General features: G+C 46.1%; 1 protein-coding gene across 2 annotated transcripts in view; it reads left to right on the top strand.

The window, feature by feature from the left end:
* LOC122683065 (cartilage associated protein) overlaps positions 1 to 22,322 on the top strand; it is a 43,124-nt gene that overhangs the window by 19,844 nt on the left and 958 nt on the right. The window contains exons 5-7 of one of the 2 annotated variants that reach the window (XM_043886601.1): positions 10,770 to 10,915; positions 11,827 to 11,910; positions 18,651 to 19,711. In XM_043886601.1, the coding sequence (XP_043742536.1) occupies positions 10,770 to 10,915; positions 11,827 to 11,910; positions 18,651 to 18,704 (284 nt within the window). In that variant the 3' untranslated portion in view covers positions 18,705 to 19,711. Of the gene's footprint in view, positions 1 to 10,769; positions 10,916 to 11,826; positions 11,911 to 18,650; positions 19,712 to 22,322 lie in introns of those variants that run through there. The other variant, XM_043886602.1, reaches the window with a different exon arrangement.

Below are 22,322 nucleotides of genomic sequence, written 5' to 3' on the forward strand. Positions count from 1 at the left end.
GCAACACGCCAGAACACTGGAGTTCAGCACTGTACTGGACACGTCCAGGCTCTGGCAACTCACTGGTCACTCCTCTGAAACCTTTACTTGCTCTAAAAACCACCAGGCATACCAGAAACTGTGACGAGGACATAATGGCTAAAAAAAACCACAAGATTTTCAGCGTTTATTCCTGCTCTGCAAGAAATCTTTGTTTTCGGGAATATAGATAAGCACCGTGAATGAAATGTAACTCTTGAAATTGGCTTCTTGAAAGTCAGCCCTGTTTTGAATTCTTTTTCCGAGACCTACACCAGGACGTTTCTTGAGGGAAGATGTCATTTCCAGCCCCACAGATTTGTGAATAGCAAGTGTCCATGTGTGTGTGTTAGTTGCTCAGTTGTGTCTGACTCTGCAAACCGCATGGACTGTAGCCCATCAGATTCCTCTGTCCATAGAATTCTCCAGGAATACTGGAGTGGGTTGCCATTCCCTTCCCCAGTGGATCTTCCCAACCCGGGAACTGAACCCCAGTCTCCTGCCTTGCAGGCAGATTTTTTATCCTCTGAGCCACCAGGGAAGCCCAGGAAGTGTCCATAAGCAAGGGTTTTAAGGTTGTAGTTATGGGAAGTGGCCACAAGGTGGCAGCACTTCTTCACACCCAGGTCTGGTTACCTGGGCAGCCAGAGCCCTAAACCAGTTTTCCTGGGTTGTCAAGGAGAGCTGCATATAGGAGAAGAAATGGCCTGAGCCTTGTGTCTCATTCCTTCTTCCCACTGACCTTTCACAGCATGAAGAAATCCCAGCCCCTGCAAAAGGGCTAGGCTGAGGGTGCTGTTGTCCAGAGGTGGGACAACTAATTGAAGGAGACTAGAGGCGGGAACCAGCCACCAGGACAAATGGAGACTTTTTCAAGCTCTTCCAGCCCAGCAGGTCCACCAATCTTTGGGCCCACTGGACCTGGAACAGCTTTTCAAGGGGCTGGCTGAATCTGGACTGTGGTCCCATCTGGGGCAGACTTGGCACCACAGGTCCAAAGGGCTCTTTGGCTCATCCCCCCCAGCTCCTTCAGTCCCCTGAGAGTTCCACCTTGAGACCAAAGCCTGCTCAGGCCCCAGGGATGTGACACCAAGCCAGGGCCCCAAGGCCCGAGGGGAATGTGGTAAGCGCTGCTTTTTTTTTTTTTTTAGACTTATAGTATTGTGTTTTAGCCGTATAACAACTTGATTCAGTTATGCACACATGTGGATGTACTGTTTTTCAGATCCTTTTCCCGTATAAGTTGTTACAGATGTTGGGCAGCTTCTGTGTACTATACAGTAGGTCCCTTTTGTGTATCTGTTAATCCCAACATCCTAATTCATCACTACCACCCTAATTTCCTCTTTGGGAATTGTATGTTTGTTTTTTGATTCTGTGAGTCTCTTTGTGTTGCACAAATTAATTCATTTGTGTGAATTTTTAGATTCTGACTGTAAGCAATCTCATATGATGTTCGTCTTTCTCAGTTAGACTTCCTTCACTAGTTTGATCATGTCTAGGTCCATCCATGTGGCACCATCTCACTCTTTTTATGGCTGAGTAATATTCCATTGTATACACATGCCACATCTTCTTTTTCTGTTTGTCTGTCGATGGACGCTGATGACTTCCATGTCTTGGCCGTTGTAAATGGGGCTGCACTAAATATGTGGGTGCATGTGTCTTTCAGAATTCTGGTTTTCTCCGGTTATTCACGCAGGAGTGGGATGGTGGGATCATATGCCAGCTCTGTTTTTAGGTTTTTGAAGAAACTCCATACTGTTCTCCACAGTGCCTGTTACCAATTTACATTCCAGACAGCAGCGTAGGAGGGTTTTCTGTGTCCCACGCTATCTCCACATTTATTGTTTCTAGACATGTTGCTGATGGCTATTCTGACTGGTGTGAAGTGATATCTCCTTGCAGTTCACATTTGCATTTCTCTAACAATAGCCTTGTGGAGCATCTTTTCCACTGGTTTTTTTTTTTTTCTTTTTTAATCTTTTCAAACCATCTGAGTGAAAGGTGCCTCTTGAAATTGGCTTTTTGAAAGTTGGCCATGGTTTGATTTTTTTTGTCCTACCCCAGGGCATTTCTCAAGGACAAGTGTCATTTCCAGCCCCACAGGGTTAGTGAATAGAAAGTGTCCATAAACAAGGGTTTTTTTAATTAAATAAGTTTTAGTTGTGGGAAAAGGCCACAACATGGCAACACTACTTCACACCCATGTCTGGTCAGCCGGGCAGACACAGCCTCAGGAAAGTCTGTTTCTGGGTTGTCAAGGAGAGCGCAGTGTGGAAGAAGAAATACCCAGGGGCTGTGTCTCATTCATTCTACCCCTTCTTTCCCTTCACTCCACGGAGAAATCCTAGCCCCCTGCAAAACCACTCTGCTGAGGGTGTTGCCATCTGAGGCTGGTACTGAGTTCCCTCACCAGGACACATCCAGGAGACCTGCTGGCTTTTGCAAGCTCTTCCAGCCCAGAAGTTCCACCAGTCGCTGGGTGCCCTGGGCTTCATGTAGCTTCTGAAGAGCCTGCCTGCATCTGGTGATTGTGGTCCCATCCCGGGGGGACCAGGCCCTACAGGTCTAAGGGGCGCTGCTTTGACGGCACATAGATCCCAGCTCCCTCAGTCCCATGAGAATCCAGCCTTTGAGACCCAGGCCTCTCAGGCTGCAGCGATGTGATGCCAGCCCGGGTCCCCACAGCCTGAGGGCAGTATGGTAGGCACTGTGTTTCCTTTTTTATATAATGTTTAGTTTATGTGGATTTACCGTGTTGTGTTTGAGGTGTACATCAACTTGACTCAGTGATATACATACACATAGATGTATTGTTTTTCCGGATCCTTTTCCCTTGAGGGTTGTTAGCGTGTTGCACAGTTTCCTTGGCTATACAGGAAGTCCTTTTTGACCCTCTGTATTATGTACCTGAGAGTGTATCTACTAATCCCAACCTCCTAATTCATCGTTCCAACCCTAATTTGCCCTGTGGAAATCATGTTTGTTTTGAAACTCTGTGAGTCTCCTTGTGTTATATAAATGAATTCATTTCTGTCAGTTTTTGGATTCCACCTGTAAGTGATCTCAAAGAGTATTTCTCTTTCTCAGTCCGAGTTACTTCACTCAGTGTGATCATGTCTGGGTCCATCCAGATGCCTGCCAATGGTATCATTTCATCCTTTCTTATGGCTGTTCAGTCGCTCGGTCGTGTCCGACCTTTGTGACTCTATGGACTTCAGCACACCAGGCTTCGCCGTCCTTCACCATCTCTCCTTTCTTATGGCTGAATAGTATTCCATTGTGTACACGTGCCACATGATTTCCTGTTCATCTAACGATGGACACTGTGGTGGCTTCCATTCCTGGGGTGTTGTAAGCAGTGCTGCACTGAATGTTGGGGTGCATGTGTCTTTTGAAATTCAGTTTTCTCCACTTGTACACCCAGGAGTGGGGTGGCTGAATCATATGCCCACTCTATTTTTATTCAGTCGTTTTGAAAGAACCTCATGGTGTTCTCCAGAGTTCCTGTTACCAATTCACATTCACCAGACCTTGTAGGAAGGTTCTCTTTGCCCCACCCTGTCTCTGAATTTACTGTTTGTAGATGTTTTGCTGATAGCCATCCTGACTGGGGTGTGTTGGTACCTCCTCGAAGTTGTGGTTCACATTTGTCTAGTTTAGAGCATCACATCTTTTTCAGACATTATTGTTTCAAACAGTATGAGTTAAATTTACATTTTGAAGCAGGCTTCTTGAAAGTCGACCTTGTTTTGACTTTTTTTCCCGTGATCTACCCCAGGGCATTTCCTGAGGGCAGGTGTCATTTGCAGCCCCGCAGGGTTACTGAAGTCAAAGTGTCCATAAGCCTGTGTTTTAAAGCTGTAGTAAAGAGAACCGGCCACAAGGAGGCAGCACTTCTTCACACCCAGGTCTGATTACCTGGGCAGCCAGAGCCTCAGAAAAGGCGCGTTCCCGAGTTGTCAAGGAGAGCGGAATGTGCCAGAAGAAACTCCCAGCGCTTGTGTTTCATTCCTTCTTCCCTAACCCTTTTACCCCACGGAGAAATGCCAGCCCCTGAAAAACCGCTGCGCTAAGGGTGCTGTCCTCGGAGGCTGGTGGTAGGAACCCTGCACCAGGACACGGAGAGGGGCCAGGTGACTTTTCCAGGCTCTTGCAGCTTGAAGGGTTCACTGATCTTTGGGTGCCCTGGGCTTCCTGTGGCTTTTAATGAGCCCGCCTGGAGCTGGAGATAATGGTCTAATCGGTGGGCTTCCAGGCACTACAGATCCGAGGGGTGCTGCTTTGCTTGGCTCACAGCTCCCAGCTCCCTCAGCCCCGTGAGAGTCCAGTCTTCAAAGCCTGCTCAGGTCCCCCAGGGCCTAGGCGAATATGGCAGGCACTGGGTTTTCAAATATTTTCTCTTAGATGGAGTAGAATTTTACTATTGAATATGTTTTAGGTATACAGCATCTTGATTCAGTTGTGGATGTATTTTTTTTTTATCCTCTTCCCTTATATTACAGAGTGTTGAGCACAGTTCCCTGTGCTATATAATAGGTCCTTCTAGATTATCTGTTTTATGTATATGAGAGTGTATATGTTAATCCCAACCTCCCAATTCATCCCTCCTGCCCTAATTTCCTCTTTGGGTTTCATATGTTTGTTTTGTAACCCTGTGAGTGTCTTTGTCTTACATATATGAATTTGTTTGTATCAGATTCCACCTGTAGGTGATCTCATATGATATGTGTATTTCTCAGTCTGATTGACTTCACTGTATTTGATCACGTCTGGGTCCATCCCCATGGCTCCCGGTGGTATCGTTGTATCTCTCTTTTGGCTGAGTAATATTCCATTGTATACACGTGCCCCATCTTCCTTTTCTGCTCACCTGTCGATGGATGCTGCACTGGCTTCCTTGCCTTGAGTGTTGTAGCAGTGCTGCAAGAACACTGGGGTGCATATGTCTTTTGAGATTTAGTTTTCTCAGATTATACTCCCAGGAGTGGCATGGATCCTTTTCCCTGCTCTATTTTCAGTTTTGAAAGAACCTCCACACTGTTCTCCAGAGTGCTGGTTACCAATTAACATTCCCAGCAACAGCATAGGAGGGTTCCCTTTGCTCCACCCTGTCTCCACATTTACTGTTTATAGATGTTTTGCTGATGGCCATTCTGACTGGTGTGAGCTGTTACCTTCTTGCATTTTTCTAATAATAGCTTTGTGGAGCACTTTTACCAGTTTTTTTTTTATTTGTTTGTTTTTTCTTTTCAAACAGTGTGATTGAAATCGACATCTTTAAATTGGCTTCTTAAAAGTTGGCCCTATTTGAATTTTTTTTCCTGACCTTCCCTGGGTCATTTCTTAAAGGCAGATGTTATTTCCAGCCCTGCAGGATTTTTGAAGGCAAGTTCAGTTCAGTTGCTCAGTCATGTCCGATTCTTTGTGACTCCATGGACTGCGGCACGCCAGGCTTCCCTGTCTGTCACCAATTTCCAGAGCTTGCTCAAACTCATGTTCATCAAGTCGGTGATGCCATCCAACCATCTCATCCTCTGTCGTCCCCTTCTCCTCCTGCCCTCGGTCTTTCCCAGCATCAGGGTCTTTTCCAGTGAGTCAGTTTTTTGCATCAGGTGGCCAAAATATTGGAGCTTCAGCTTCAGCATTAGTCCTTCCGATGAATATTCAGGGTGGATTTTCTTTAGGATTGACTGGTTGGATCTCCTTGCAATCCAAGGGACTCTCAAGAGTCTTCTCCAATACCACAGTTCAAAAGCATAAATTCTTCGACACTCGGCTTTCTTTTTTTTTTTTTCCTTTATTTTTATTAGTTGGAGGCTAATTACTTCACAACATTGCAGTGGGTTTTGTCATACACTGACATGAATCAGCCATGGAGTTACATGTATTCCCCATCCTGATCCCCCCTCCCAGACACTCGGCTTTCTTTATGGTCCAAATCTCACATCTATACATGACTACTGGAAAAACCATAGCTTTGACTAGACGGACCTTTGTCAGCGAAGTAATGTCTCTGCTTTTTAATTTACTATCTAGGTTGGTCATAGCTTTTCTTACAAGGAGCAAACGTCTTTTAATTTCATGGCTGCAGTCACCATCTGCAGTGATTTTGGAGCCCCCAAAATAAAGTCTCTCACTGTTTCCATTGTTTCCCTATTTGTTTGCCATGAAGCGATGGGACTGGATGCCATGATCTTAGTTTTCTGAATGTTGAGTTTTAAGCCAGCTTTTTCACTCTCCTCTTTCACTTTCATCAAAAGGCTCTTTAGCTCCTCTTCGCTTTCTGCCATAAGGGTGGTGTCAGCTGCATATCTGAGGTTATTGATATTTCTCCCTGCAATCTTGATTCCAGCTTGTGCTTCATCCAGCCCGGCATTTCGCATGATGTACTCTGCATATAAGTTAAACAAGCAGAGTGACAATATACAGCCTCGATGTACTCTTTTCCCAATTTGGAACCAGTCCGTTGTTCCATGTCTGGTTCTAACTGTTGCTTCTCAACCTGCACACCAATTTCTCAAGAGGCAGGTCAGGTGGCCTGGTATTCCCATCTCTTGAAGAATTTTCCACAGTTTGTTGTGATCCATACAGTCAAAGACTTTGGTGTAGTCCATGAAGCAGATGTTCTTTTGGAACTCTCTTGTTTTTTCTATGATCCAATGGATGTTGGCAATTTGGTCTCTGGTTCCTCTGCCTCTTCTAAATCCAGCTTGAATATCTGGAAATTCTCAGTTCACGTACTGTTGAAGCCTGGCTTGGAGAATTTTGAGCATTACTTTGCTAGTGTGTGAGATGAGTGCAATTGTGTGGTAGTTGTAACATTCTTTGGCGTTGCCTTTCTTTGGGACTGGAATGAAAACTAACCTTTTCCAGTCCTATGGCCACTGCTGAGATTTCCAGATTTGCTGGTGTATTGAGTGCAGCACTTTCATTTTCTTTTAGGATTTGAAGTAGCTTAACTGGAACTTTATCACCTCCAGTAGCTTTGTTCATAGTGATGCTTCCTAAAGCCCACTTGACTTAACAGTGTCCATAAAAGCCTGTTTTAAAGTTGTAGTAATGGGAAATGACCACAAGGAGGCAGCACCACTTCATGTGCAGGTCTGGTCACCTAGGCAGACAGAGGTCAGGAAAGTCAGTTCTTGGGTTGTCAAGAAGGCTGTTTGAGGTGTCCAGCAAATTGGTTCATAGATGTATGTGTTTTGGATCCTTTTCCCTTATGGGTTGTTAGAGTGTTTCACACTCTGCTGTACACACTCTGCTGCTTTTTTATTTTCTATAATATGTATATGAGAGTGTATCTGTTCATCCTAACCTCCTACTTCATCCCTCCCACTCCAATTTCCCCTTATAGAATCATACATTGGTTCTGAAGCTGTGAGTCTCCTTGTGTTACATAAATTATTTGATCAGCTTTTGGGTTCCAACTGTAAGTGATCTCATGTAATATTTGTCTTTCTCAGTCCGAGTTACTTCACTTAGTATGATCGCATCTAGGTCCATCCAGGTGGCTGCCAGTGGCATCATTTCACCCTTTCTTATGGCTGAGTAGTATTCCATTGTATACATGGGCCACATTGTTTTCTGTTCATCTAACAACGGGCACTCTTGTGGCTTCCATTCCTGGGGTGTTGTAAGCAGTGCTGCACTGAATGTTGGGGTGCATGTGTCTTTTGAAATTCAGTTTTCTCCACTTGTACAGGAGCGGGGTGGCCAAATCATATGCCCGCTCTATTTTTATTCAGTAGTTTTGAAAGACCTCACAATGTTCTCTGGAGTTCCTGGAGATTTAAATTCACAAGAACATTATAGGAGGGTTTCCTTTGCTCCACCCTGTCTCCACATTTACTTTTTGTGGACGTTTTCCTGATGACCATTCTGACTGGTGCAAGTCAATACCTCCTTGTAGTTCTGGTTGACATTTGTCTAGTAATAGCCATTTAGAGCATCTTTTTCATACTTTGTTTCAAACAGTATGAGTGAAATTTACATTTTGAAGCAGGCTTCTTGAAAGTTGACCTTGTTTTGACTTTTTTCCTGTGACCTACCCCAGGGCATTTCTTCAGGGCGGGTGTCATTTGCAGCCCCACAGGGTTACTGAAGTCAAAGTGTCCATAAACCTTGGTTTTAAAGTTGTAGTAACGAGAAACAGCCACAGGCAGCAGCACTTCCTCACACCTCGGTCTGATCAGCTGGGCAGCCAAAACCTCAGGAAAATCAGTCAATTCCTGGGTTGTCAAGGGAGCAGAAGGTGCCAGGAGAAATGCCTAAGGGCCTGTATCTCATTCCTTTACCCCTTCTCCCCACGGACAAATCCCAGCCCCTGCAAAACCATTCCGCTGAGGGTGATGTCGTCCGAGGTTGGTGCTGAGTTCCCTCACCAGGACACGTCCAGGAGACCTGCTGGCTTTTGGAAGCTCTTCCAGCCTGAGGGCCCACCAGTCGTTGGATGCCCTGGGCTTCACGTAGCTTCTGAAGAGCTTGCCTGCATCTGGAGATTGTAGTCCCATCCAGAGGGGACCAGTCCTTACAGGTCCAAGAGGTGCTGTTTTGATGGCATGTAATTCCCAGCTCCCTCAGCCCCATGAGAGTCCAGTCTTGAGACCCAAGCCTCTCAGGGTGCAAGGATGTGACACCAGCCCAGGTCCCCATCGCCTGAGGGCAATATGGTGGGTACTGCTTTTTATGTAATTTTTAAAAATTTAAAATAGAACTGATTTATACTATGGTGTTTGTTGTAGCTGTCTAGCAAATTGGTTCCGTTATCCACACACATGGATGTATTGTTTTTCAGATCCTTTCCCTGTAGTTTTACAGGGTGTTTCACAGAGTTCCCTTTGATGTATAGTAGGTCCCCCTCGATTATCTGTTTTATATATAAAAGAGTGCATCTGTTAATCCTAACCTCCTAATTCATCCCTTCCACCCTAATTTCCCCTTTGTGGGTCATAAGTTTGTTTTCCAACTCTGCGAGTCTCTTTTTGTTGCATAAATGCATTCTTATTATTTTCTAGATTCTAAATCTAAGTGATCTCACATACTATTTGTCTTTCCCAGTCTGACTTACTTCACTTGGTATGATCATGTCTAGGTCTGTCAGTGTGGCTGCCAGTGGCATCATTTCATCCTTTGTATGGCTGAGTAATATTCTATTGTAAACATGTGGCATCTCTTCCTTTTCCGTTCATCTGTCGATGGACATTGTGGTGACTTCCATGTCTTGCCTGTTGTAATCAGGGCTGCACTAAGTGCTGAGGTGCACTTGTCTCTTGGAATTCTGGTTTTCTCCAGGTACATGCCCAGGACTGGGGTGGCCCAATCACATGCTAGCTCTATTGTTAGTTCGTTTAATGAACTTCCACACTGTTCTCCAGAGTGCCTGATACCCGATTTACACTCGCAACAACCTGGCTGGAGGATTCCCTTCGCTGCACTCCATCTCCGCATTTGTTGTTTGTACACAGACCATTTGCTGATGGGCATGCTGACGGGTGTGGGATGATTCTTCCTTGCATTTTTTATTTACATTTCTCTAATAGTAGTCATATGGATTATGTCACATACATATAATAGTAGTCATGAGTCTGAGCAATAGTAGTCATGAGTCTGAGCAAGCTCCGGGAGTTGATGATGGATAGGGAAGCCTGACATGCTGCAGTCTATGGGGTCGCCAAGAGTCAGACACGACTGAGTGACTGAACTGAGTCATATGGAGCAGCTTTTCCATTACTTTTTAAAAAACAGTATGAATGAAATTTACCTTTTGAAGTTGGCTTTTTGAAAGTTGACCCTGTGTTGAATATTTTTTCGTAGCCTACTGCAGTACATATCTTGAAGGTAGGTGTCCTTTCCAGTCCTTGCAGGGTTGATGAACAGGACATGTCCTTAAGTGAGGGTTTTAAAGTTGTAGTTATGGGAAAAGGCCACAAGGCGGCAGCACTACTTCACACCCAGGTCCGGTTACCTGGGCAGACAGAGCCTTAGGGATGTCCTGTTCCTGGGTTGTCAAGGAGAGGGGAATGTGCCAGAAGAAACGCCCAGGGTCCAGTGTCTCATTCCTTCTTCCCTTTCCCTTTCCCCCCATGGAGAAATCTCAGCACCTGGAAAACCGCTCTGCTGAGGGAGCACCTCCTCCGTAGGTGGGGGCGACTCTCAGGAAGGAAGGTGGAGGTGGGAACCCAGCACCAGGACAGGAGGAGGGGAGACCAGGTGACTTTACGAAGCTCTTCCAGCCCAGAGGGATGCACAGATCTTTGGGTGTCCCGGGCTTCTTGTCACTCTTTGTGGGCCTGCCTGGATCTGGAGATTGTGGTCCCATCAAGAGGGGAGGGGGCAGTACAGGTCCAAGGGGGCCTCATTTGCTTGCACATCCTCCGTCAGTTCCATGAGAGTCCAGTCTCCAGACGCAGGCCTGCTCAGGCCCCAGGGATGTGACACCAGCCCAGGTCACGGTGGCCTGACGGGGATTGACTAGTTACTTCTGCCTTGGCCTCTCTGTACCGAGGAACTTCTGTCATTTTCACAAATGGATTCCACTTTTCCCTGGAGATCCTGTCTACGGCCTGTTCACCCCTGAGTTTGTTTGTTTTTTTTCCCATCATTGCAGGTGTTCCGTCGGAGAGGCTTGGAAAGGGGGCTTGCTAGTGATCTTCTTCTCCTGGAAGCTGTTCTTCACTAAGAAGAGCGGTTCTTCTCCTGAGAGGCTGGCTGACTTCCTGTTCCTGTTTTCTCTCTTCCGCCCCCAGTGAACGACCTGAAGAATGCGGCACCCTGCGCGGTCAGCTACCTGCTCTTTGACCAGAGCGACAAGGTCATGCAGCAGAACCTGGTGTACTATCAGTACCACAGGGACAAGTGGGCGCTGGCGGACGAGCATTTCCAGCCCAGACCGGTGAGCGCCGGCGCCCGGGCCCCGCGTTTCCGCTCTCGTCTTTATCCCACTTCCGGGAGACATCTTGGCGTGTGAAGAGAGGGGCTATTTCAGAAACAAGAGAATCTCAACTTGCTTCTGTCGCTATTTTGTCTTTTATCACTTTACCCCTTTGTTCTCTTTTCTAAATCGGTAAACTCTCCTGAAATTTCAAGCATTACAGAAACATTTCAGTTAGGAATTGACCCTTCCTCTTGATTTTATGTTTTCTCTGTCTCATGCTTTGGTAAAGCAGCTGTATGATGCCGTATATGCAGCATGTAATTCTTTATTTTTACAAAAATGGGATCCTACATACTGTTTTACAACTTGCTTTGTTTTTTCTAAGAATTTCATCATGAATGCTTCCCTTGTTACTCTCATATTTTTTTTTTTTCCCGTAATTAACAACTCCATGGCAGGATTGTTTATGGATGGATCATCATTTCATTCCTTTGATGCACACACACAGTTTTGCACACATTCAGGGAAACTTGTGGATTATTTATCACTTTCAGAGGATTTTTTCTCGTGTGCCCTTAAGTTGTATTTTCATTGAGATTTGTGCCGGCTGTCCTGGTTTGCTGTACATACATCTTCCTTCAACCTCACTGTTCAGACACACACACATAACATTTTCTTTCATTCACTTGGGGTTGGCCACTGTTTTTCAAGTTGAGATATAATTCATTTAGTTGAAAGTTCATGCATTTGAAGTGCACAATTCAGAGATTTCCGTGTATTCACAGCGCTGCATGGCTGTTACCACTATTTAATTTTGCACATTTTCATTGTCCCCTCACCAAAGAAACCCCAACCCCCTGTGCCCCCTGCACCCCGATTCTGTTAAATGGTTGGTTGGTATATACTGTTCTCTGTTTGTGTCTAAACAGGAAGCAGTCCAGTTCTTTAACGTGACCATGCTCCAGAAAGAGCTGTATGACTTTGCTAAGGAAAATCTCATGGATGACGATGAGGTGAGCTTTCACGTTTAGCATACGACTGACTGAGATAAAATATTCCTCACATCTTTGTTAAAAATCACTGGGAGGCCCCGTCATTCTTGAAATGAGATCCAGAAGAGGCCTTGGGAAACACGGTTTCTGTGACTGTTTTAAGGCATCAGTGGACTGACCTGGACAAGAAGGGCTTCTAGGAAACCCAGGCTGAAGCACCACGTTTCCTGGCAGAGTTGGGAGCCATCCTCTAGTCACCTATCACAGGAGCCGTCCAGGCATCGTTTTTGTTTTATTTATTTGTTTGAGGCAGTGCTGGATCTTCGTTGCTGTGTAGGCTTTTCTCTAGTTGTGGTGAGCGGGCTTCTCACTGCGGTGGCTTCTCTTGTATCGGAGCATGCACTCTAGGACAAGTGGGCTCAGTAGTTGAGGCTCTGGGGGTCTAGAGCACAGGCTTAATAGTTGTGGCACATGGGCTTAGTTGTTTGATGACATGTGGGATCTTCCTGGATCAGGGATCAAACCCATGTCTCCTTCATTGGCAGGCGGATTCTTTACCACTGAGCCTCCAGGGAAGCTCCCAGGCATCGTTTTTTAAAAAATTTTATATTGGTTTATAGTTTCTTTACAGTGTTGTGTGAGTTTCTGCTGTATAGCACAGTGACTCAGCCACCTAGATACATTGATCCCCTCTTTTTTGGATTTCTTGCCCGTTTAGGTCACCGCAGAGCATCGAGTAGAGCTCCCGGTGCTGTACAATAGGTTGTCATTAGTTATCTATTTTATGCATAGTATCAATAGTGTGTATATGTCAATCGCAACCTCCCAATTCTTCCCATCTCGCCCTTTCCCCCTTGGTGTCTGTACTTTTGTTCTCTATGTCTGTGTCTCTATTTCTGCTTCACAAAGAGGTTCATCTGTACCATTTTTTGGATTCCACATATATGAATTAATATATGATATTTGTCTTTTTCTTTTTGACTTACTTCACTTAGTATGAAAATCTCTACGTCCATTCATGTCTCTGCAAATGGCATAATTTCATTCCTTTTTGTGTCTGAGCAACAAGCTTCATTTTTTAACTTTATAAAAACAGTGAATATTCAATTACTCAGCACTCTGAAGACTCTGGGAAACCCACATCCCAATTTTTCTGTCAGTTTTGTGTGTGTGTGTGTCTTTTTTGAGTTAAGCATCTTATCCTTCTCTGGGATTTTCTTGAAATTCCTGATGAAGTCTCACTCAGCTGATGCCTTTACTGACGGAGACTCTGCTGGTTATGGGGCAGTCATTCTGTGTTGCTGCAGTCTAGTCACAGAAAAGCCATCATTGGGGTTAGCGTTTGGGCTTCCCAGGTGGCTCGGTGGGTAAAGAATCTGCTTGCCAGTGCAGGAGATGTAACAGATGCAGGGTCAGTCCCTGGGTTGTGAAGATCCCCTGGAGGAGGACATGGCAACCCATTACAGTCTTCTTGCCTGGAGAATCCCATGGACAAAGGAACTGGAGACTCCAGTTCGCAAAAAGTCAAGCATGACTGACCGAGCACGCTTGCAGGGGTAACATTTAGAGAGATGTGTTTGGAATAGACCATGAAATGCTTTCTAAGACAGCTGAGGACTCACCAACCTTCAGAGCTGGAAGACAGCCGAGGGCTTGTTCTCAGCTGACCCTTCACTTCATACAAGAGGAACCCCGGGGACAGGAAAGTCTGGAAGCTGCTCGGCCAGACCCAGAGCCCCGAGCCTCCATGTCTGCTCTTTCCACTGCCCCAGTTTTCAGTGAAGAACCTGTAAGTAAAATGTCATCATGAAATTTGTTTTTTGTGGACAAATTCACATGAGTTGGATGGACCACTGCCATGCATTTAGCTGCCCTGAGCCTCAGTTCTTTTGTGTAAAATGCAGCTGATAACATTGACCTTGCAGGGTTGGGAGAAGAAAATACCACTTTGGATGTGGAAGTGCTTTACAGAGTAGGAAGTGACACACATGCCTTGGGTCTTGGGTTGGGTTCTCTGGAGGCAGATCCTGGGATAAGATCACAAGGATGCTGAAAAGGAAGGAACACAGGCCAGACACAAGCTGGCTTGGCCGCTGTGGTTTAAGAAGTAGAGAAAAGTATATTCAGGAAAAGGGGGATGGATTGGGTTCCTGGTTATCTAAAGGCAAACTACTATTGAGATGTTGGTGTTTATGCTTCCAGTTTTTTCCATATATTTCCAATATGTTAATATATTCACCATAAACTTGATGGTAGTTATATATCAGGGCTTTTCCATTTACCATTGCTATGAGCAGTTTCCCTTGTTACATTTTTCTAGAACAGAAAAATGGTATGTGAGATACTACTCACATACCATACAATTTTCCTTTCTAAACTGTACCATTCAATGGCTCTTAGTGTATTCATAAAGTTGTACATTCATCCTACTATCAGATTTGAGAACATTTTCCTCACCCAAGTGAAAGCCGAACCCTCTTAGTCGTCACTTTACATTCCTTCCCCTCTGTCCACACAGCCTGTGCCCCCAGCCTCTGGCAACCACTGACCTCCTTCCTGTCTCTGAATTTGCCTGTTCTGGACGTTTCCTATGAGTGGAATCAAATGGATTTTGGTTTCTATGATTGGCTCCTTTCACTGAGGATAATATTTTCCAAGTTTAGCTGTGTTATAACATGCATCACATTAGATGAAAAAGATCCTTTTTCATTGCTGAATAATATTTTACTGTATGGACATGCCACGTGGTGTTTATTCCTTGACTGATGGACGTTTGGGTCATTTCCAGTCTTTGGCTACTTTGAATAATGGTACTGTGTACATTTGTGTACACATTTTTGTTTGGGTAAAAATTTTAGATTCTCTTATACTTAAGAGTGGAATGGCTGGGTCCCATGGTAACTCTGCGTGCATCTTGTTAAGGAACTGCCAGGCTGTTTTCCAAAGTGGCTGAACCATTTTGCATTTCCCACCAGCAATGTAGGAAAGTTCTAATCTGCTTCATCTTAATCAACATTTGTAGCATCTTTCTTTGTGTGTGTGTGTGTGTGTGTGTGTCTTTTTTTTTTAGTTGTGAAGTAGGTGTGAAGTGGTACCTCATTGCGGTTGTCATTTGCATTTCCCTATTGACTAATGATGTTGAGCATCTTTTCGCATGCTTGCTAGCCATTTGTATATTTCTTTGGAGAAGTGTTGATTCTATTCAAACCCTTTGCCCACTTTTTTTTTAACAGAGGAGTGTTTTTGTTTTCCTTTGTCCATTTTCAAATTGGGCTATTTGTCTTTTCATTGTTGAGTTGTGAGAGGTCTTTATATATTCTGGTTCTAAAGCCCCCTGTCAGATACATTAATCGCAAACATTTTCTCTCAATCTGTTGGTTATCTTTTCACTTTACTCTTGAAGCTCAAATATTTTAGATTTTGATGAAATCCAACTTACCAATTTTTTTCTTGTTACTTGTGTTTTGGCGTCATAGCTAAGAAGCTCATCCAAGATCACTAAAGTATACTCTATTTTTTTTCCTAAAGTTTTTATATTTTTAACTTTCATTTTGATCTATAATCTATTTTTTGTTAATTTTGCATATGATATGAGGCAGTGGCCCAGTTTCCTTCTTTTGCGTGTGGAAATGCTGTTGTCCCAGCACTGTTTGTTGAAAAGACTCTCCCTATTCAGTTGTCTGGGTACCTTCATAGGAAAATCAATTGACGTTAAATGTGAAGATTCATTTCTGGACTCTCCATTCCATCCCGTTGATCTAGATTTCTCTCCTTATGCTGGTACTGCACTGTTCTGTTTTTAATGTTTGTTTAAAACGTAACACATTTATTTATGTGTGTATTCTAAATTTTATTTATTTAATTTTGGCTGCACTGAGTCTGTTGCTGTGTGTGGGCTTTCTCTAGTTGCAGCAAGCGGGGCTACTCCAGTTGCGGTGAACAGGCTTCCCTTGTTGCGGAGCGTGGGCTCGAGGCTTGGCTTCAGGAGTTGTGGGGCACAGGCTTAGTTGCTCTGCAGCATGTGGGGTCTTCCTGGACCAGGAATCAAACCCTTCTCTGCCGCATTAGCAGGCAGATTCTTAACCACTGGCCCACCAGGGAAGTTCGGTACTGCACGGATTTAAATGCTATAGCTTTGTATTACATTTGACATTGGATAATGCGAGTCTTCCAACTTCATTTTCTTTTTCCAGATTGTTTTGGCTGTTCTGGGTCCCTTACATTTCCATGTGTGATATGGGGTCACTTTGCCAATTTCTGCAAAAGCAGCTTGGATTTTAATAGGAATTGTGCTGAATCTGAAAATTGTTTTGGGTACTGTTGACATCTTAACAATATCAAATATTCTGATCTATGAACATGGGATAGCTTTCTCTTTATTTAGGTCTTCTTTAACTTCCTTTGAGGAGCTTCTCTGGTAGCTAAGGTGGTAAAGAATCTGCCTGCAGTGCAGGAGACCCGGGTTTGATCTCTGAGTTGGGAAGTTTCCCTGGAGAAGGAAATGGCAATCCACTCCAGGATTCTTGCCTGGAAAATAGCTTCCTTCAATAATGTTTTCTCATTCTGGGTTCTGTTGCAAATGGAAGTGAAGTGAAAGTTGCTCAGTCGTGGTCGACTCTCTGTGACCCCATGGACTATACAGTCTATGGAATTCTCCAGGCCAGAATACTGGAGTGGGTAGCCATTCCCTTCTCCGGGGGATCTTCCAAACCCAGGAATCGAATCCAGGTCTCCTGCATTGCAGGCGGATTCTTTACTGTCTGAGCCACCAGGGAAGCCCTGTTGCAAATGGAACTGTTTCCCTTTTTGTTTTTAATTTTCTAGTTGTGTCTTGCTGGTATATAGACATACTATTGGTTTTTGTGTACTGATAGTGTAATCTTGCAAACTTATTGAACTTGTTTATCAGTTCTAATCTTTTTTGGGTGTGTGTGTATTCCTCAGGAGTTTCTGTGAGTAAGATCATGTTTATCTGTGAGTAGACATAGAAAAATCACAAGTGTTAGAACAAGCAGAGCCCCTTTATGAGACAATAAAGCTCTTTCATGTCACAGATGAGGAAGCAAACTCAGAAAGGTAGCATGACTTACTGAAAATCACACAGCTGCCTAGTAATCATCTGGTGAACTGACCAGGCTTCTTCCAGGCTTCACAGTTCCTAGGATTCTTGAACTTGATACTCTCAAGATAACAGGGCTCCACTGAAGATCCCAGAGTAATTAGGTTATTAATAAAGGCTTTAGGATTGTGAAATAATTTCTATATCAAATGATGACAAGTCATAATTTGAAGTAAACTGTAACTAACACAATGAAATTCTTAGTTAAGCCTTAAAAATTTCAAAGGACCAAATGCTGCCTAGAAACAAAGCATCAGTACAGTCTTCTGATATTTGTGGTATTGTTCTTCATAGCTTTCTGAAATGTGTGTAAGAACACCTGGAAGTTTGAACACTGGTTAAAAATTTTGCGGTAGCCCTGTTACCATTTCAGAAAGCTTATAAAGCAAGCTGCAACAGATGTTTCAGGTTTCAGGTTCAGATAGTTGTTTGCTCTGGAAAAGTCTAAAAGACGTTAACTTTTAAAAACTGCACAGCATTACAGCTGAGAGTTAAGTTTTGTTGGGGGCAAAATGAGGACTATAACCTGGGTGACATCATTTCAGATAGCTCTGAGAAACCGCTCTAACGAAGCAAGGGGGACGGTCAGTATAAGTGTGATTGTGGTGAAGTGGGAATACTTGCAATCAAGCACATATTTTTCACAGAAGCTTTCTGCTAGTCTTTAGTCACCATGGAGGATTTTAGTGCTTTTCTAGAAATGAAGAGATATAAGAATTGGCCTCATAAAATTGGCTCATAAAATCTTAAGTATCTGAAGCCCTGGTCTGCCAGTGGTTCATTTCTGCTCTCTGCCCTGAACTCCTTTCAGGGAGTGTTGAAGGTCAGTAGTTGTAGCAGCACCTGATTTAATCCTTGTAGTGGTAGATGGCAAGTGCCCACGGCGAGTGCCCATTTGTAGTTGACAAAGAAATAGATTAGAATTTGCTGGAGTGACTGACTGAGGGAGCGCTCTTGTGGAAGGAGCTGAGAGGCAAAGGAGGAGCTAGGCAGGTCAGCCTGGGCTGACCCCAGGGCAGGGGAGCTTGACCTTGTTGGTGAGTCACTCTTTCTCTGCAGTAAAGGGCTTGGGTGGAGGGTGGTCAAGTGCGTTGTGGGAGAGAAACCAATGCAAAGAAGATCAGAAAGTGCGTGGCGGCTTCAGCTGCAGTAGCAGTAACACGTGTCCACACAGTCAGCCATCCTTCCTCTAGCAGGTTTTCTGAGACCTGTGTGGGCCAGGCTCTGGGAAAGAACCTGCGCCCAGGTGCTTGTCCCTGGAAAAGCTCATGGTCTGGTAATCAAGGCAGAAGCGGCACAGACAGAAGGTCTCCCTGTGGGGTAACTGCTGATGGGAGGGGGGTAGGGGGGAGAGAGGGATGCACAGAAAAGGGGGCGCTAAGCAGGATCTTGCAGAAGGTGCTGGGCCCCCCACTTCATACGCCGTCTGTGGGGGTCTCAGAGCACCTGAAGCCAAGTTCACATGATGTGGAAGCCACGTCTCCCCCAGAAGAAGTCAGATCCTCTGGGCCCGAGGGCAGCAGGGAAAAGGCTGCTCCAGTCCCGGGGGCGGGTGGCAGCGGCCTCTTGGAAACAGTCTCTGTTCACCAACACTTTGAAGGCCAGGTAGCCGCCTCACGGAGGTGTCTCGTTGCCCTTGCAGGGAGAAGTCCTGGAATACGTGGATGACCTGCTGGAGTTGGAGGAGACCAGCTAGCCCCAGAAGCCAGAGAGCCGTCCCTTGCACGTTCAGAAAACACTATTCTTTGTCTTCCTTTTCCTAATAGTTCAAGCTGTTGATACCTCAGCACCTTCTCTTCACTCTGTGAAGTGAAAGGGAAGCCCCCGTCTCTCACTCCAGCTAACAAGGGGTGAGCCTGCATTCCCTGTGCCCACAGCTGCCTCTCCCACCTTTCACACCTGCCCCTCTATCTTCATACCTGCCTCCCCGTCTTCATTCCCACCTCCCCATGATCACACCTGCCTCTCCATCTTCACTCCCGCCTCCCCATGATCACACCTGCCTCCCCGTCTGCACACCTGCCTTCTCCACTTTTATAACTGCCTTTCTCACCATTTCAGTTAGAAGGACAGTTTTCCATGGATTTCCCCCCCCCAGAAAATCAGTATTATTTTTTAAATAAGAAAAGCACCCCTAAAAGATGGTAATTATAAAAATCTCCTCTGGCCTTTCTGCTTTCTCCCATTTTGGTGTCCTTTCCCCCCATCCCCTGATCCAGCAAAGATGGTGAGGACAAAGGCTAAGCTTCTCTTCGTAATGGTCTGCACACCATCTGACCTGCATCATTGCTGGCACCCGTTGAAAAAGGAGTCGGGGCAACAGCGTTGAGAACAGACATGTGACTTTTGCCTGATACTTTCACGTGTCCGAAGTCTTCCGATGGCCAGTCGATCCCCTTTGAGGACAGTGCACAGCCGTTAGTCTCAGAGTTGGAAATGGAAGGAAGGAGAGGGAATCTAGTTTCATTCACTCGTCGACAGATATTTACTGAGCACCTACTACGTGCTAGGCCTTGATCTGGGCACTGGAGACACTGCACAGCAAAACAGAAAGAAAAAATAAAAGACACCCTGTCCTCATAGAGCCTACATTCTACAGGGAAAGACAGACAACAGGTAACCAAGAATAAATACATACAAGGCCTCGGAGGGTGATCATTGCTATGGAGAAAAATAAAGCCGTGAGGGATAAGGAAGCTTGGAGATGAGGCTGCAGGGTTGTTTGTTTGGTTTTTAATTTTTTGGTGGTGCCGTATGTGGGATCTTAGCCCCCTCCACCAGGGATCACACCCCTGGCATTGGAAATGTGGCGTCTTAACCAGTGAACCCCCAGGGACGTACCGAGACTGCAGTGTTTTGTTTTGAATTAATGTATTTTTTTAATTGGAGGATAATTTCTTTACAACATTGTGGTGGTGCTTGCCATCCATCGATATGAATCACCGACGGGGGCACACGTGTCCTCCCATCCTGAACCTCCCTCCCGCCTCCCTCCCCACCCCATCCCTCTGGGTCGTCCCAGAGAGCCAGCTTTTAGTGCCCTGCTGGGGTTTTTAAATAGGGTGGTCGGGGAAGCCGTCACCGAGAACGTGACAGAGCAGAGACCCGGGGAGGTGGGTCTCAGGACAGAACCTTCCAGGCAGGGCGGGCAGCGTGTGCGGCCTGGGACAGCCCAGAGCCCAGGGGAGGTGTGGGCATGGGGCAGAGTGGAAGGCGGTGTAAGCGTGTGGCTGGGAGGGGATGGCTCAGCCTTGACAGACAGTGTAAGTGAGGCCCTGGGCGTCTGCCCTGAGTGGCGCGGGAGCCGTGGAGCAGAGCAGAGCCTGGGCCCCCTGGCATTTTACAGGGAGCTTGCCGGCTGCCACACCATGAGAAACTTGGGAGCACTCAGGGGACAGTCGGGAATGTCAGTCGGGGGATGGCCACAGAGATCCAGGCAGGGGATGAAGGCGCGACCCCGGGCATAGCGGGGGGGTGGTGAGAAGTGGTCCTGTCATGGATTTGGAAGCAGGGCCAGTCACAGTTGCTGACAGGTTGACCGTCGAGCATTAGAGAAAAGAGAGGGGCTGGTGGTGACCTGGAGGTTCGGGGCCTGACGCACGGGAAGGACTGGGTTGCCATTGACTGAGATGGGAGGTGGGTGGTTGGTGAGTCAGGCATTCAGTGCCCGCAGCCTTCTGAGGCTGGGATGCCGGGCTCAGGCTGCAAATATGATTTGAGAGTTTTCTCAGGTCGGGTGGTTGGCAGAGCCTGAGTCAGGGATCCAGTGGGGAGGGGTCCCAGCGTGGGACTATAAAGCAGAGTGGGGGGCCTCAGGCATGGACACCCTTCCCCAGGATCCCATCAGGGGAGGCTCTGGGCCCATGGACGCTTGACCGTCCTCGAAGCTCCAGGCTTCAGCTCTCTGCAGCTGCGTGAGGACAGGCAAGGAGGCTTGACTCTTGACTCTCTCCACTTCTCTGTTCCTCCAGGGCCTCCCTCTGGTCCTCCTCGGATTCTGGGGGTGAGGATGTCTCCACAGGGTTTCCTGATGTGGGCAGAGGTTTGGGTTCACTATCTGAAAGTCACTCAGTCATGTCCAACTCTTTTGTGACCCCATGGATTATAGCCCGCCAGACTCCTCTGTCCATGGAATTCTGCAGGCAAGAATACTGTAATGGGTAGCCATTCCCTTCTCCACGGGATCTTCCCGACCCAGGGATTGAACCCAGGTCTCCCGCATTGCAGGCGGTATCTGAGGTTGGCGTCTTTCCCCTGGGGGCTGAAAGCCCCTCCCACCCTCATCCTAGGGACTGTCCCCTGGGGACAGTGGGATCAATACTGTCAGCCCTTTGCTTTGATTGAAGACTGTGGAACCAAGTTACTAAGTTTTTATTTCAAAAGAAACCAAACCAATTTTTTGAAAAAAAAGAAAAATGTGGGCCAATTCTTCCAAACGTAACATGAAAGCCCAGCTGCACTCAGCGACCTCAGCCCAGTACCTCCCTGAGTGGGTTTTCTTGGAAGAGCCTAGAAAAATCCTGGATTGAGACCTCGTGGGCTCAGCATTCGTCTGGCCAGCCATTTGGGGTGGGGGGGGTGGGGGAAGAAGCACATTTGTAAGCTGTGTGGGAGTTTCCAGACCAAGGCTAAGATGTCTGGCTTGCCCTCTGACCCACCTGCACTCAGCCCAATGGGTAGCAGTTAGGTCTCTGCCCACGGAGGCTGCCCACCGTGGGGCATGGAGTCTGTCCAGCCCCAAGGCCTTTCAGGCAGCCCAGGCAAGGACCCCCCCTGGGGAGGGTCTAAAGACACCCCCTGCACCCATGTTAATGTTCAGATTTCTGGTTAGCAGGGAAGGACGGGGGGTGGCGGGGGGGAGGTTTGGGTGTACACAAAGAATTAAAAGCAACTAATGGAAATGTTGCACATACCAGCGTATTCAGCCCAGTAATGTCTTTCTGAGTTTGAGGCTTTCTAATTACTGCCACCAACCTGTCAGGCTCACCTCTGGGGTCCAGAACCACTGAGGCCGTCACCCACAGAGGCCGCCTTAGGAAATGTTGCTTTTAGGAGTTCTTACTAAGGGAATTTTAAGAGTACAAAAATTTTATTGAACCAAACTCAGCAGCAAACAGAAAATGATTTGTTCGATTGTCAGTGGGAAAGGGTTTATTATGACTGCCGGTGGAATCAACAGTGGCCCGTTTCTGCCAACATGGATGGAAATACCGTTTTTAAGTTTTAATGTGAGCTGTAAACTTAAGCTACTTCGGTTTAAAAAAAAAAAAATTCAATACTTAAACTGTGGGGAGAAGGTGGACTGGAGCCAGAG

This window comes from Cervus elaphus, chromosome 24 (assembly GCF_910594005.1).
Source record: "Cervus elaphus chromosome 24, mCerEla1.1, whole genome shotgun sequence".
NCBI classification, from domain to species: Eukaryota; Metazoa; Chordata; class Mammalia; order Artiodactyla; family Cervidae; genus Cervus; species Cervus elaphus.